This window comes from Phyllostomus hastatus, unplaced genomic scaffold (assembly GCF_019186645.2).
Source record: "Phyllostomus hastatus isolate PE091 unplaced genomic scaffold, TTU_PhHast_1.1 phas_contig_86, whole genome shotgun sequence".
Taxonomy (NCBI): domain Eukaryota; kingdom Metazoa; phylum Chordata; class Mammalia; order Chiroptera; family Phyllostomidae; genus Phyllostomus; species Phyllostomus hastatus.
In genome coordinates, this window is record NW_025333977.1 from 14,473,559 (window position 1) to 14,486,711 (window position 13,153).

At 45.3% G+C, this 13,153-nt stretch overlaps 1 protein-coding gene across 1 annotated transcript in view; it reads right to left on the minus strand.

Annotated features, from left to right (window-relative positions):
* The window catches only part of LOC123827474 (caspase recruitment domain-containing protein 8-like), a 36,053-nt gene that overhangs the window by 4,448 nt on the left and 18,452 nt on the right, over positions 1–13,153 (minus strand). The window contains exons 9-15 of the mRNA XM_045851951.1: positions 13,003–13,052; positions 12,510–12,727; positions 12,150–12,400; positions 9,890–10,024; positions 4,310–4,448; positions 1,862–1,915; positions 1,518–1,598 (exon numbers count right to left, since the gene is read on the minus strand). Coding sequence (XP_045707907.1) covers positions 1,518–1,598; positions 1,862–1,915; positions 4,310–4,448; positions 9,890–10,024; positions 12,150–12,400; positions 12,510–12,727; positions 13,003–13,052 — 928 coding nt within the window. The remainder of the gene's footprint in view (positions 1–1,517; positions 1,599–1,861; positions 1,916–4,309; positions 4,449–9,889; positions 10,025–12,149; positions 12,401–12,509; positions 12,728–13,002; positions 13,053–13,153) is intronic.

Below are 13,153 nucleotides of genomic sequence, written 5' to 3' on the forward strand. Positions count from 1 at the left end.
ACAGTAATATACTGAGTCTGAAACTATCAGGCTAGTGACTGGATATCTCAAAGTGTGCAGATATAACAAACAAAAAATCTTATTAATTTGCTTATTTAGATTCTACATTGTCACTTCCAAAAAGGCTGGAAATTCTTTATCTTTCTAGGTGTATTTGATCTTTTAATTCTACTTCTAGCTACCTGGTACAGAAGCCAATTTTAAATAGCCAAATAATTGCATGAGACAAGAAAAATTTGTCCTAGAAATCAATTTAATACAAAACTAGCCCTGGCTGGTGTGGCTTAGTGGATTGAGTGCTGGCATGCAAACCAAAAGGTCACTGGTTCAATGTCCAGTCTAGGGCACAAAACTATGTCCGTTCAGTTATAAGGTGAAAAATTTCTGATGATCTAATGTACTGCCTGGTGAGTATAGCCAATAACATTGCATTGTATTTTATATTTAAAATTTACTGAGAGTAGATCTTAAGTGTTCTTACCACTAAAATAGAAAGTAACTGTGAAGTGATGGATGTGTTCATGAACTTGATTGCTAAATACTTCACAATGTGCACACTAAATGTTGTGCGCTTCAAGGATATACACTTTTCTCTTTCAACTATAGCTCCACAGAACTAGAAAAAATTGTATCTCAATTTAGTTAGGTTTGAAAAATAATTCCAGAGCCTCACTTATTCCGGTGTTCGCTGTACAGTGGCGTACCGGAAAATCACACATGTGCCATACAGCCTCCTGCCCCGCAGAGTGGAGAATATCATACTGCACTTTACAGAGCATTTGTCTGCTTTTGGAGATTCACACCTTCTTAAAATAATAGTAAAAGAAATGGTATTTTGATGAAAGAGTTAATTTGGAGAGTTACAAGAGATATTTATAAATGCTTAAGACCTTGCATTATATAATTTGAGTCTGGGTTTTTCAACTCAGATTTGTGAATTCTTGCTGGACTTGCATTTTCAGCTGCAAATTCCATTTTCTGGCTCCTTAGAGTATTGTTAAATGTTTTAAGTCTCTATTATATTTTCACAACTATTGAGCCTTTAGTCTCTGCCATTTAATTTAAAGAAATTAAGTCAAGACCAGCCTGTAATAATTGAGCTGGAGGTGCTCCACCCGGAAGCAGCTAAGAGCTCTGAAGCCAATGAATGCACAGATGGACAGTCACAATTCCACGCATTCATGCAACGCTCACTGTCTTCCACCTCAAGGCTCCATGCTCAGTGCTCTGGGAAATGTAAAGATGGACAGGCTATAGCCCTACCCTTAAGGACTGTAGGCGATCCCCTCTCCTCCTCAGCTCTGCTGGGTAAAGGGGAGGAGTGGGGAACCAAGCTGGAAAAACAGGCTGGGGGAGGCCAACGAGCCCCCTGCTCCGAGCCTGAGGAGCTGGGACACAGGCCATGCACAGCTGGGACGTGGCTCCACCACGACAGATCCAAGCGCGTGTGTGTTGGATGACGGAGACGGAAGAGCCCAGGGAAATAATGTACAGCCACTGATGACACTGTTACAGACCTGAAGTGTCAACCTGCTTCATCCTTTTCTCATAGGCCTCCTCTTCAGGTAGGGCGCTGTTCATTTTACGTCGCCTGTTACCTTTAAAAAAAAATCAATACATTGGCTTTCCATTATGTTTATTTTTGACCCACCTTCAATTTGCATTTCAAAAAAATATCATCATTCCATTAGAAACCAACAAAAATGGATTCTAAGGTTGTTCAAATGATTAAGAGTCACAGAGCACGTTAACAGATACTTAACGGGACCACCTCTGCGCAGCAAAATAAACATCCCAGTGAATGGTATCAGCAACAGGAAAGTGGGTAAAACTCACTTAATGCCGAGTTACTAGCACTTACCTCTCGTGCTGCTTTTTGAAATGCTCTGACTCTTGTCATCTTGAACCCAGTCACCTGTGCAAGTGTAAGAAACATCACTTTGAAAAAGTGGTATGGAACCAGAATGAAATCAGTTTGCAAAAGTAAGCTCTGGGGTCTTGGCAATATCTCTGAAGTTCACTCCTGAGTCTGGGGTTTAAGTTGGTACATACATGAATGCACTGCGCTTGAAATTCTGAGAAATATAACAAGTGCTCCTCCCCACAGGCCCCGAAGGGCAAGCGTGCCCCAAACTCAAGCTGTGTGTGCACCACCATCCTCATTTCTGCCACACCCAAGTGCAACACAATTTGTTCCATATGTCTTTAAATCTAGAACTACTGTAAGCAGAACACTATCACTTGCCATGTGGGAAAGGAAGCCATAAAAATAAACACTTATTTTAAATGTTAGTTGCATGTACTACACCAAAACAGCCTCAGACATTTTCATTCTGTCCTTTGGAGAGCGCTGTCCCTGCGGCTGGTCCTGGACGCTGCGCTGTGGGCCGCCACTGCCGTCCTCGAGTGAAGCGAGCCCCCGCCTGTGAGGCGTCTGCGTCTCACGCAGGCCCTCTGTGCATCCCTTTAGTGCAGATGCCTTGATAGTGATGGCTAATTTCAATGAACCACTGGCGTAAGCCAAAATTTTAAAAATAGTTATTAGAGACCAGAAACATCTTATAATACACTAAGAATTATTAGAGAAGCTTTTAAAAAGCAAACATAATGAAAGGTCTTATGAAGTGGTCTTTAAAACCACTAGGAGACATGCCGTTAGTCCAGAAGAACATCTGTTATTCAGGTTGCTCCGAGTTAAATACCTCTATTACTACAGCATTTGTGGTGATTAACAAGTAACAACTTTCAGGTCCATTTATTAATATCTGAACTGAGAAAAACAATACAACCCCAACACAAGGTCCCATCCAGACTCTTTCCAGGTAAGTAATTTTAGCTTGCACAAGAGGGCCAACTTATGGGTATAATGTTGAGAATAAGACTCAAACACACCTGCTAGAAAAGGCTCATGCTTAAGCCAGAACCGAGAACTCCAAAACAATCAGATCAGGTTTCGTTTCTGGAGTATAAAAACATAGTAGGAAACGCCACGTACAACCCAATGGATACACAAGAAATGAGCTGAAAAAGGATTCAAATGTTGTTCGAGGACACGGAGATTTCTCGAACACCCAACAGATCCCGGATGTAACTGCACATGTGCAGCCGCTGGCACTGGCCACTTACGCTGCTTTTCAGAAAGGTGCTGCAGTCTGCACAGGACTACTCGAGATACTGGGAAACAGTTAAGGTATCAGAATCCAAACTGCAATTGATGCAAAGCTACCTTCTATTACAAGCATGTGGCACTGGCAAGCAGGACCTCAGTGCCATTTGCAGATAAGGAACTACAGCCACAGGTGGGTGACAGACTGGCCCACACTCCCCCATGGAGCTGGGTAAGTTGAGAAATGGAACGGGGACCACATGACCTCACTCCGAGCCCACGGCTCCCGCTCCTACCTTTCGGCTCCAGGGTGTGATCACTACTCACGTATCTGTTGTTCTAACAACTCCCCTCAAGTAGAACTGGAGGTCAAGCTCCTGCCTACCTAAGGAGGAGGCAGGGACAGCTATCTGGTGCCCCCTGCTCTCTAGAGGGGTCCCCAGAGCAGGAGAGGATGGTAAAGAGGAGATTGTGAGAGGGCTTCCTAGCATCAAAACATTAGACAGGGGGAATGCCGAGCTATAACTGCACAGGGCAGGAGCTATCAGTTGAAGACCAAAGAGGCAAAGTCAGCAAATGAGACACGTAGTCAGTCAAAATGCAGATCTACATCACGGTCACAGAAGACGCTTTGTCACGATACCCCTCACTCACATGAAAATATCTGAGATCCAAACCTCAGGGTGGTAAGAAGAAACCCCAACTCTACTGGCCAAGCCCACCCACTACTTGAAGCCTCTGCACACTCACTGAGCCACCTGGGTGGACGTGGGCGCCTGAGACCTACACTTCTTTTCCGGGAGCTGAGGCCTTTCTCTTCACCAGATTTTTAAATGTTATGATGATGAGTCAGACAATTACTCTATTTTCTTTCCCACCCCCACCACCTCACAAACTGGTTTTCATTTAAGATATAAAACACTAAAGCCCTGGCCTGTGTGGCTCAGTTGGTTGGAGCACTGACCCGTAACCAAAGGGTTATTGGTTCGATTCCCAGTCAGGGCACATTCCTAGGTTGCAGGTTCATTTCCTGGTCCAGGTCTGTACAAACCCTGGTCCAGGTGAGACCGGGAGATGACCAATCGACGCTTCTCTTTCTCATCGATGTTGCATCTCTCTGCCTTCCTCTCTCTCTAAAAGCACTGAAAAAAAGTCCTTGGGTGAGGATAAAAGAAAATGTAATGAAAGATACAAAACACTTACATTCTCTCAGTTTCGCTTTCCATACAATCTCATCGGAATCCACTTCAACCAACAGTAATTTAAACTCCGTGGGTTGCTCCAAATAAACTTCAATGTAACTTTTCAGCTTTAAAAGTGAACCATCCATGAATTCAATTTCCTTTAAAAAACAAGTAATTTTTGTAAATGGAGAAGTCGTGCTCATTGACAACATGGAACGCCAAAGAACAAATGAGGACAACTGCACGGGTTAACACCTGCCTGAATGCTCACTGACACCTTGACCATGGAAATCCCTCCCCTGAAAATCATACCCTCTTATTAAACACCCCCCTGTTCTCCTGCTTCTAGGCCCCCTTACCCTGACCACCTTTTCTGCTTTGTCTGTCTAAAGCTGAATTTTCCCCCACCCTTCCTCAATTTCAGGCTTCATGTCCCCAAACTAGAATGTATGCTCGCCCATCAACCCTTTCACAAGAGCTTTTAAATGTCCCCACCACCTTTCACTGAGATCATTCCACAGTCTGGAAGAGACTCAACATTTACAGACTGTGCCGAGTGTTCTATCCACACTCCTTCCCTCACTGAACACCACCTTCCCCCACCAAACCCTGATTTTGCTCTGTTGTGGATAAAGAATCTCAGGGAAGCAAATTATCACAACAACTTGCCCCACTTCACATGCACAAAGTGGCAGGACTCAATGAGAATCCGCACTGCTGACTCCAAAGTGTGGCCCCTCAACCACGCACAGACGGCCTCCTGCCTGCACCTCCTCTGTCCCTCCCAGGCTGGCTAGCGACCCTGGGGGAGAGACGCACTCTTTCCAAAGCACAGGTGGACCGCGTCTCATTGCCCTTCAAAGATATTATGCTCTTTACAGGTTGAAGGTTGTGGCAATGATCGGCGCTGATTGTCCAACAGCACTTGTTCACTTCAGGACTCTGTGTCACGTTCTGGAAATTCTCGCAGTATTTCGGACTCTTCCATTATCCTTCTATTTGATACGGTGAGCTGTGATCGGTGGGTGGTCTTTGATGTTACTATTGTAACTGTCTTGAGGTGTCACAAACTTAATCGATAAATGTAGCATGTTCTGGCTGCTGCACCGACTAGCCATTCTCCTGCATTTCTCCTCTCCTCAGGCATCCCTATCGTCAGAGACACAACCATACTAAAACAGTAAATGATGCTGGCTGGTGGGGCTCAGTGGACCGAGTGCTGGCCTGCAAACTGAACGGCTGCCTCTCCAGTTCCTGGTCAGGGCACATGCCTGCCTTGCGGGCCAGGTCCCCATTTGGGGGTGTGGGAGAGGCAAGCAATCGATGTTTCTCTCCCTCTCTTTCTCCCTCCTTTCCCCTCTCTCTAAAAATAAATAAATAAATAAATAAAATCTTTTAAAAAATGGAAAAACGTAAAAAATATAACCCTGACAATGGCCACTTAGTGTTCAAGGAAGGGTCACGCATCTTCTATTTTAAATCAAAAGCTGAAAACATTACACTTAGTGGGAAAGTCATGTCAAAAGCTGAGGCAGACTGAAAACTAGGCTGGTTGTGCCAGTTAGCCAAGTTGGGAATGCACAGGAAAAGTTCCTGATGGGAATTAAAAATGCTACTCCAGTGAACACACAGATGATAAGAGTGAAACAGCCTTGTTGCTGATACGAAGAAAGTTTAACTGGTCTAGATAGAAGATTAAAAACCAGCCATGACAATTCCTTAAACCAAAGCCTGATCCAGAGCAAGGCCCTGACTCTCTTCGGTTCTATGAAGGCTGAGAGAGCGGAGGAAGCTGCAGAAGAAAAGTTTGAAGCTGGCAGAGGTTGGTTCATGAGGTTTAAGGGAAGAAGCCATAAGGTGAAGCAGCAAGTACTGATGTAGAAGCTGCAGCAGGTTATCCAAAAGAACTAGTTAAGACAATTAACGAAGGTGGCTACACTGAACAGGTTTTCAATGCAGATAGACAGCCTTATGTTGGAGGATGATGCCATCTAGGACTCTCGTGGATAGAGAGCAGGAGTCAGTGCCTGGCTTCAAGGCTTCAGGGGACAGGCTGACTCTCTTGTAGAGGCTAATGCAGCTGGTGAGTATAAGTTGAAGCCAATGCTCATTACCATTCCAAATATCCTAGGGCCCTTAAGGATTATGCTAAGTCTACTTTGCACGTGTAATGGAACAACAGAGCCTGTAAGACAGCACATCTGTTTACATGATTTACTGCATATTTTAAGCCCACTCTTAAGGCCTACTGCTGGGGGGGAGATTCCCTTAAAGATATTACCGCTCACTGACAATGCACCTAGTCACTCAAGAGATTTAACGGAGATGCACAATGAGATTAATGTTGTTTCCATGCCTGCTAACACAACATCCATTCTGCAGCCCATGGGTCTCAAGAGTAATTTTGACTCTCAAGTCTTATTATCTAAGACAATACATATCATAAGGGCATACCTGCCATAGATAGTCCTCTGAAGGACATGGGCAAAACTGAAAACCTTTGGGAAAGAATTCAGCATTCTAGAGGCCATTAACAGCATTCATGGTGATGGGAGGAGATCAAAACATCAAGATTAACAGGAGTTTGGAAGAAGTTGACTCCAGCCCTCCTTGGTGACCATGAGGAGTTCAAGACTTCAGCGGAGGAAGTAACCGAAGCTACGGGAGAAAGAGCCCAAGAACTAGGACTAACAGTGGAGCCTAAAGATGCGACTGGATTGCTGCAATCTCAGGGTGCAACTTTAACAAACGAGGAGTTGGATGAGGAAAGAAAGTGGTTCCTTGAGAAGGAATCTACTCCTGGAGAAGATGCTGTGAAGATGGTCGAAACAACAACAAAGGATTTAGAATGCTACATAAACTTAGCTGGGAAAGCAGCAGTAAGGTTCAAGAGGACGGACCCCAAATCTGAAAACAAGTTCTACTGAGGGTAAAAGACTATCAAACAGCGTTGCATGCTACAGAGAAATCTTTCACGAAAGGAAGAGTCCATCTATGTGGCAAACCTCACTGTTGTTTTATCTTTAGGAACTCCCACAGGCACCTTAACCTTCAGCACCCACCAACCTGATCAGTCAGCACTCATCAACCTGAGGCCAGACCCTCCACCAGCAAAAATATTTTGAGTCGCTGATGGTTAACATTTTTTAGCAAGAAAGTACTTTTTAATTAAGCATGTATGTGGTTTTTTAGACACTTAATACTGACCACAGTACAGTATAAACACCACTCTCACACGCACTGGCAAACCCAGGACACGCGGCCCACTTTACTGCGAGGCTTGCTCCATGGAGCTGGTCTGAACACGACCCACAACACCCCCGGGTCTGCCTGTGTGTCACTGGCCTCCCCTGGGCCCTGCCATCGTAAACCAACGGCCTTAACGGGGCCCTCTCCCTTTCCCTTCCAAATCGGTAGCATTACCCTCACAACTTTCAAAGGGTCACCAAGGCCTATAAAGGTCAGGTAACGCCCTCCCTGGGCCCCATTCCTCCCCAGGCCCTCCGTGTGCCTGCTCCATGTTCCCTGGACTCTCCCAGGGCCGCGAGCCCGGCCGCACACTCCTGTCACCTCGCTCAGCACTGCCGCTCCTTCTCCCGGTGAGCCCCTCACCCTCCAGACCCAGAACAAATGTCACCATGTGGGCAGACTTCCTGAAAACCCGCTGCAACGTCGTAGTGGTCCACGTCGATGGGAACACCACGTGACGGGAAAACTACTTTACAGGGAGCAGCAGTTCTCCCTCTACACGGGCATCTCTGGAGGGAAAACCTCAGGACTTGCTGCTTTGTCTTTTTTTTCATTCCTAGCTCTTACCTCAGGCCTACTTGTTAACAGACACTTGTGGTAAATGTCAGTTAAACAAAAATGGTATAAAATTAATAAGAACACCTTAGATTTACACAGAGTTTTACAAACTTCAGAGTGCCCCAAAACCACTTATATGATCCTCTGAGCAATCCTGGGAGATTATCCCCACTTCAAATGCCCGGAATTTGGTTAAGAGAGTGCACACAATGCGTGACAGAGCCAGACCGTGGGAGTCCCTCAGCCACCACCGTCTCTGTGAGAAAAAACTCGGGACCATCTGGGGCTCTTTCTGGGCAGATCCGCACACTCACTATCCATTATTCCCTCTCTTAGAGCTTCTTAACCATAGGGGCACATTCAAGTCGCCTGGTGAGCTTCACCAAGCCCGAGTCCTTCCCAGAGCAATGAAGTCAGTGTCTCTGGGGGTGAGTGAGACCCAGGCTGCCGACCTCTTCAAAGCCCCTCAGGGAATTCCACTGTGCAGCAAAGGCCAAGAATCACTGTCCTGAGCAAACCCTTCAAATCGAACCCCGCCTCCTCGACAAGGCTGCAGTCTGCTTCTTGTGATTGCGTTGATGATCCACCTGCTCTGGCTCGATGAGCTTGGACGGGCTGAGAATCAATCTCAGAATCAGTGATAAGACCGTGGTATCATCACGGGAGCCAAGGGCAGCTGGAGCTCTGGGATATACTCTCCTGCTATCCAGGGGTGTGACTGAATCACCTACCGGCTTTACACATTAGCTGCCCTGCTGTAAGGCTCAAATGACATTGGGTGCAAAGAGACCCTTTGAAACAGAACAAGACAGTCTGCGTTCAAAGGCTATGGATGCCTGACCAACCTGATTGCTTCAAAGGGCACTGGGCCCTGGTAATACAATAAAATAGTACAACACAGACCATTACAATTAGCCCCCTCTCCTGCTTCATATTTCACCATAACAGAATCAAAAGATGTCAACTTTTCGTATACAATAAAAGAAACTGAGAGAGGTGTACAAAAGGGATTTCCACACAGATGTCTAGGCTAGTTAAGCTATGGTACACATTCAGAGCACATAATGAAAATAAGTTTTAAAAATAACTTAGTCGCCCTGGCTGGCGTAGCTCAGTGGATTGAGCGTGGGCTGGGAACCAAAGTGTCCCAGGTTCCATTCCCAGCCAGGGTAGATTCCTGGGTTGCAGGCCATAACCCCCAGCAACTGCACAATGATGTCTGTCTGTCTCTCTCTCTCTCTCTCTCTTCCCTCCCTAGAAATAAATAAATAAAATCTTTAAAAAAAAATAAAATAACTTAGTCATTTATGAGAAACTGGAATCACTTAAAAATGCAATTGTGTGTACAATAAAGTTTAAATCTAAGTGGCACTGTGTTCCCATCACTAACTTCCAAATGCCTTCCAGTAAGAAAAGCCCCAAGACCCTTGTTAGCCATTCCTGTCCATTAACCTTTGATGCCCTGTAACTTAAAATTAAACTTGAGTTTTTTTATTCCTTTGACATTAACACTATTTGAAGCATTTAATAACACATTCAAGAAAATGTAAAACCTTTTAAAAGGGAAAAGCTTGGCTAATGTACCTTTGCAATGGTTGCAGACTAACCCTTAAATGCAACAGCATCTTTGGAACAAGCTACAAGATGAGCAAAACAACTGTTTTTGTGTGAGTAAGAAATAAAAAAATGAGAACTAAATGGATTCTTTTGAGACCCTCGAAATAAATACCATAGCTAACAGATATATATACATCCCCGCCGCTCCCGCAGGTGAGGTTTTTAGACTACAGACCTCCGGGGTGATGTCGGCCTCCGGCTCACTGATCAGTTTGTACTTCTTCCCACTCTGCAGTGGCTTCAGGCAAACAGGAGGCTTGTCGATTTTCATGAACTTCTTAGCGGACTTCTTTACAGACGTGAAAATATCCTGCAGATTGAAACAGGCTTTGGTTTAGAAATGCATCAGCAGCAACTGTAGGAAACAGAGACCGAGCCATGCAGTGCCAGGCTGCACGGTCTTTACTTCCTCCTATGAAGCAGCAGCACAGGCTGGCTAACTCCCGCTGGGCTCTCCAAGGACACGCCGGAGGCCCAGGGGCCTGGAGGTGCACTGCAGCCTGCCAGGTCTCCACACATCTTCCCCAAAAGCCCTCTGGCCAAAAGCAACCGAAACAACCTGTGGGGCACCAACTGTTTGCTTCTTGCTTCGGAAGGATATGAGAGAAAACTAAGTTAGCACGAGCATTATACATTTGTACTAATTGCATGCCCACCATGGGGGCAGAAAGCAACTGTTTTACTGAGTTCAGTTCCAGTTTATTCAGTTCCTTCCTGCCCAGCACTTCGTTTCCCCCCTTATGTTCACAGCGATCCCTCTGACGTGGCTCTAGAGGGGACACTGACTTTGTAGGCATTGTTCGGATGGCCCAAACAGGCTGCAGCAGCCGCTGGCCCAGATCCTCTTAGAAAAGCAGCTGCACAGCTGAGATGAAATGTACGTTTCCTGAAGGCAAAGTTCAAGAAAATCTTTGCCTACATACGTGGAAAAAAATCAACCCAAGAAGAAGAGTGTAGGCACCAAACAGCTGCCTGGAAGGAGGAGCTGTCTGCACTGGGCTGTGCGCCCTCCCTCCTGGCAGCACCCACGTGCACGGACACGAAGCTCCTCCCCCAGCTTCCCGCAGGCAGGGATGATGGAGCCCTTTTCATGAACTAACTGCACTCACTTCTAAAAATACAGAGAGTTATTAAATAACAGTATTTATTCCAAAGCCATGCTAATTATACTTTAGATGGGACTGTTTTTATACCATTTCGAAGACCAGCTTCCCAACTGAACATGTTACCTTTAGTGAGATTACAGGAAACAGATTTTACCTTCTTAGGAAGAATCCAAAAGCCTACTACTTACTTACTAAGTGTTTAAACTTTCACATATTAATAATTCTAATGAGTACAACTTATATTTTTAAAGGTGAGGAAATACTACAGCCTCAAACATTGACAGCAGACAGTTCAAGGTAAATTCTGGAACTCAAACTAGAACCCATCACTCGGCACATTCTATTATCAATAGAATGCTTATTTTCTGGTTTTGTATTTTTTAATACTTATACTTTTAACTGATGTCAAACCCTGATCTGAACTCTGAAAGTGTAATTCTGAGTCACCATTTCCTCCGTGCGCGACAGCATTACCAGCGAGCCGACAGTGGCTGCAAGTATGAGGGGAGATTCATTTACCTCCGATTCAGTAACTCTCTGACCCAGACTGCTCTACTCAATATAGGGATTCAGAAAAGGGGCCCGGCACCACAGCCTTGTTCCACATTCTGGAAAACTGAACCACTGTGAATATCCAAACCCCCCCACCCGCTTCCCTCAAGCAAAACAGGTGATTCATGGATCTTTGCTGTTATAAAACCCGAATGTTGAACCCATGAACTATAGGTCAATTTTTATCCAAAACAGTGCTCTGAAAGAAATGAGTTAACCCAGGAGGCCCATCTCATCTGAGGACCTTCAGGCCAAGGAGAAAAATCGCAAGTCGCCCTATACTTGACCCAAAGACCTCAAACGGATAGTCTGGAACAGGTGCGTCTCACACTAAAATATGCGCGAATCCCCGGGGATTCCTGCCAAGCGCAGGCACTGACTCTGTAGGGTGGAGTGGGGCTGAGAGTGTGCTAAAATTTTAACAAGCTCCCCGCCGATGCCAAAGGTCCTGGTCCCCCGGTTCCCAGAGCACGTTCTGAGTAGCAGTGCTACAGAAAACCGCCAGCCTCGGCCACCTACCAGGCAGCCCTCTCCAAGGCTGGCTCTGCTTGCCTGGGCCAATCCCACCTCTGCAGAGCTATCTCCCTATCTGCGGTCTTCTTGATGCTCTTTACACATACAGACGACCGCACTCCATGGACCTGAGGACTTGGGGCCCACCTAGCACTGAGGACCTAACCCCTGAAGGGAAGTGCCAAATCAGACCCGCACCTGAATGTGGTGCCATGTTTGAACACAAAATAATCAAACGTTATTATTCGTGCTTATTGGCTTTACCTGGACGAAGGAGTTGTTATTGGTTACTACGTACACACGAAAAGACAAGGACGGATTCTGGTCAACGACTTTGTACAGAATCACAGCCCCGTGGTGGAATAACGTTCCTTCACTTTGAATGACAGGTCCCACGGGTGACAGAGAGCTCACGTGCCACTTGACATGGCTCGCAGAATGATCCACAGTACATTCCAACGAGGCCCTGGAACTCTGAACATGTAAGACTTTGAACGTCATGTTGGCCTCGTGGTCTGTTAAAACATGAAGGTCAGTTAGTGTTCCAGGTGTCACAGGGGTGGCACGCGCACACACACACACACGTGCACACAATCATTACAATTTTGGCAAAGAAGTACTTACGCCCCAGGCAGAGGAAATGGGGAAACTCAATGGAGGTGAGAGCGGCTGGGTCACACTTAATGTCAAACAAGGGTCCGCCAACAACCCAGGGCTTAACCACCAGGTCTGCGTATTTGCTCCAGGACAAAACGCAATACTTGATGTCAACTTTTCTGTTAACTTCGAATATCAGCCCAGTTTCTGTGCACTCGTAAATCCCCTCCGAGTCTAGCTTCAGTCTGCGTTGGACAGATGAGAACACCTGTTCAGTCCTAATGTTTGGTTAGGAGAAGACTTCCTAAAATCATTTATGTTTCTAGTTTCATTCAAAAACATTCTGGAAACTCTATAGCATTTTGAAGAAGCATCGTTATCAAAGAAACCAATCTGAGTAATTACATGAAATGTGTAAAATCAGTTACGCTGTTCTGTTGTTTCTCCTAACTGGGGTTATATTCATGCAGAAAATTAAGTTAGTGATGATAACAAGCCTACTGTATTCATGATTACTTACAAAAAGTGTCCCCTGGAAAGGAGTCTGGGTGTCACTTGTTCATTGTGTTTCTGGAGAAAAAGTACACATGTAATATATAAGTGATGTATCAATAAATGTTTTCTTAAATATAGCAAGTTAGAGAATCACATTTTAAAATTAAAAGATACTT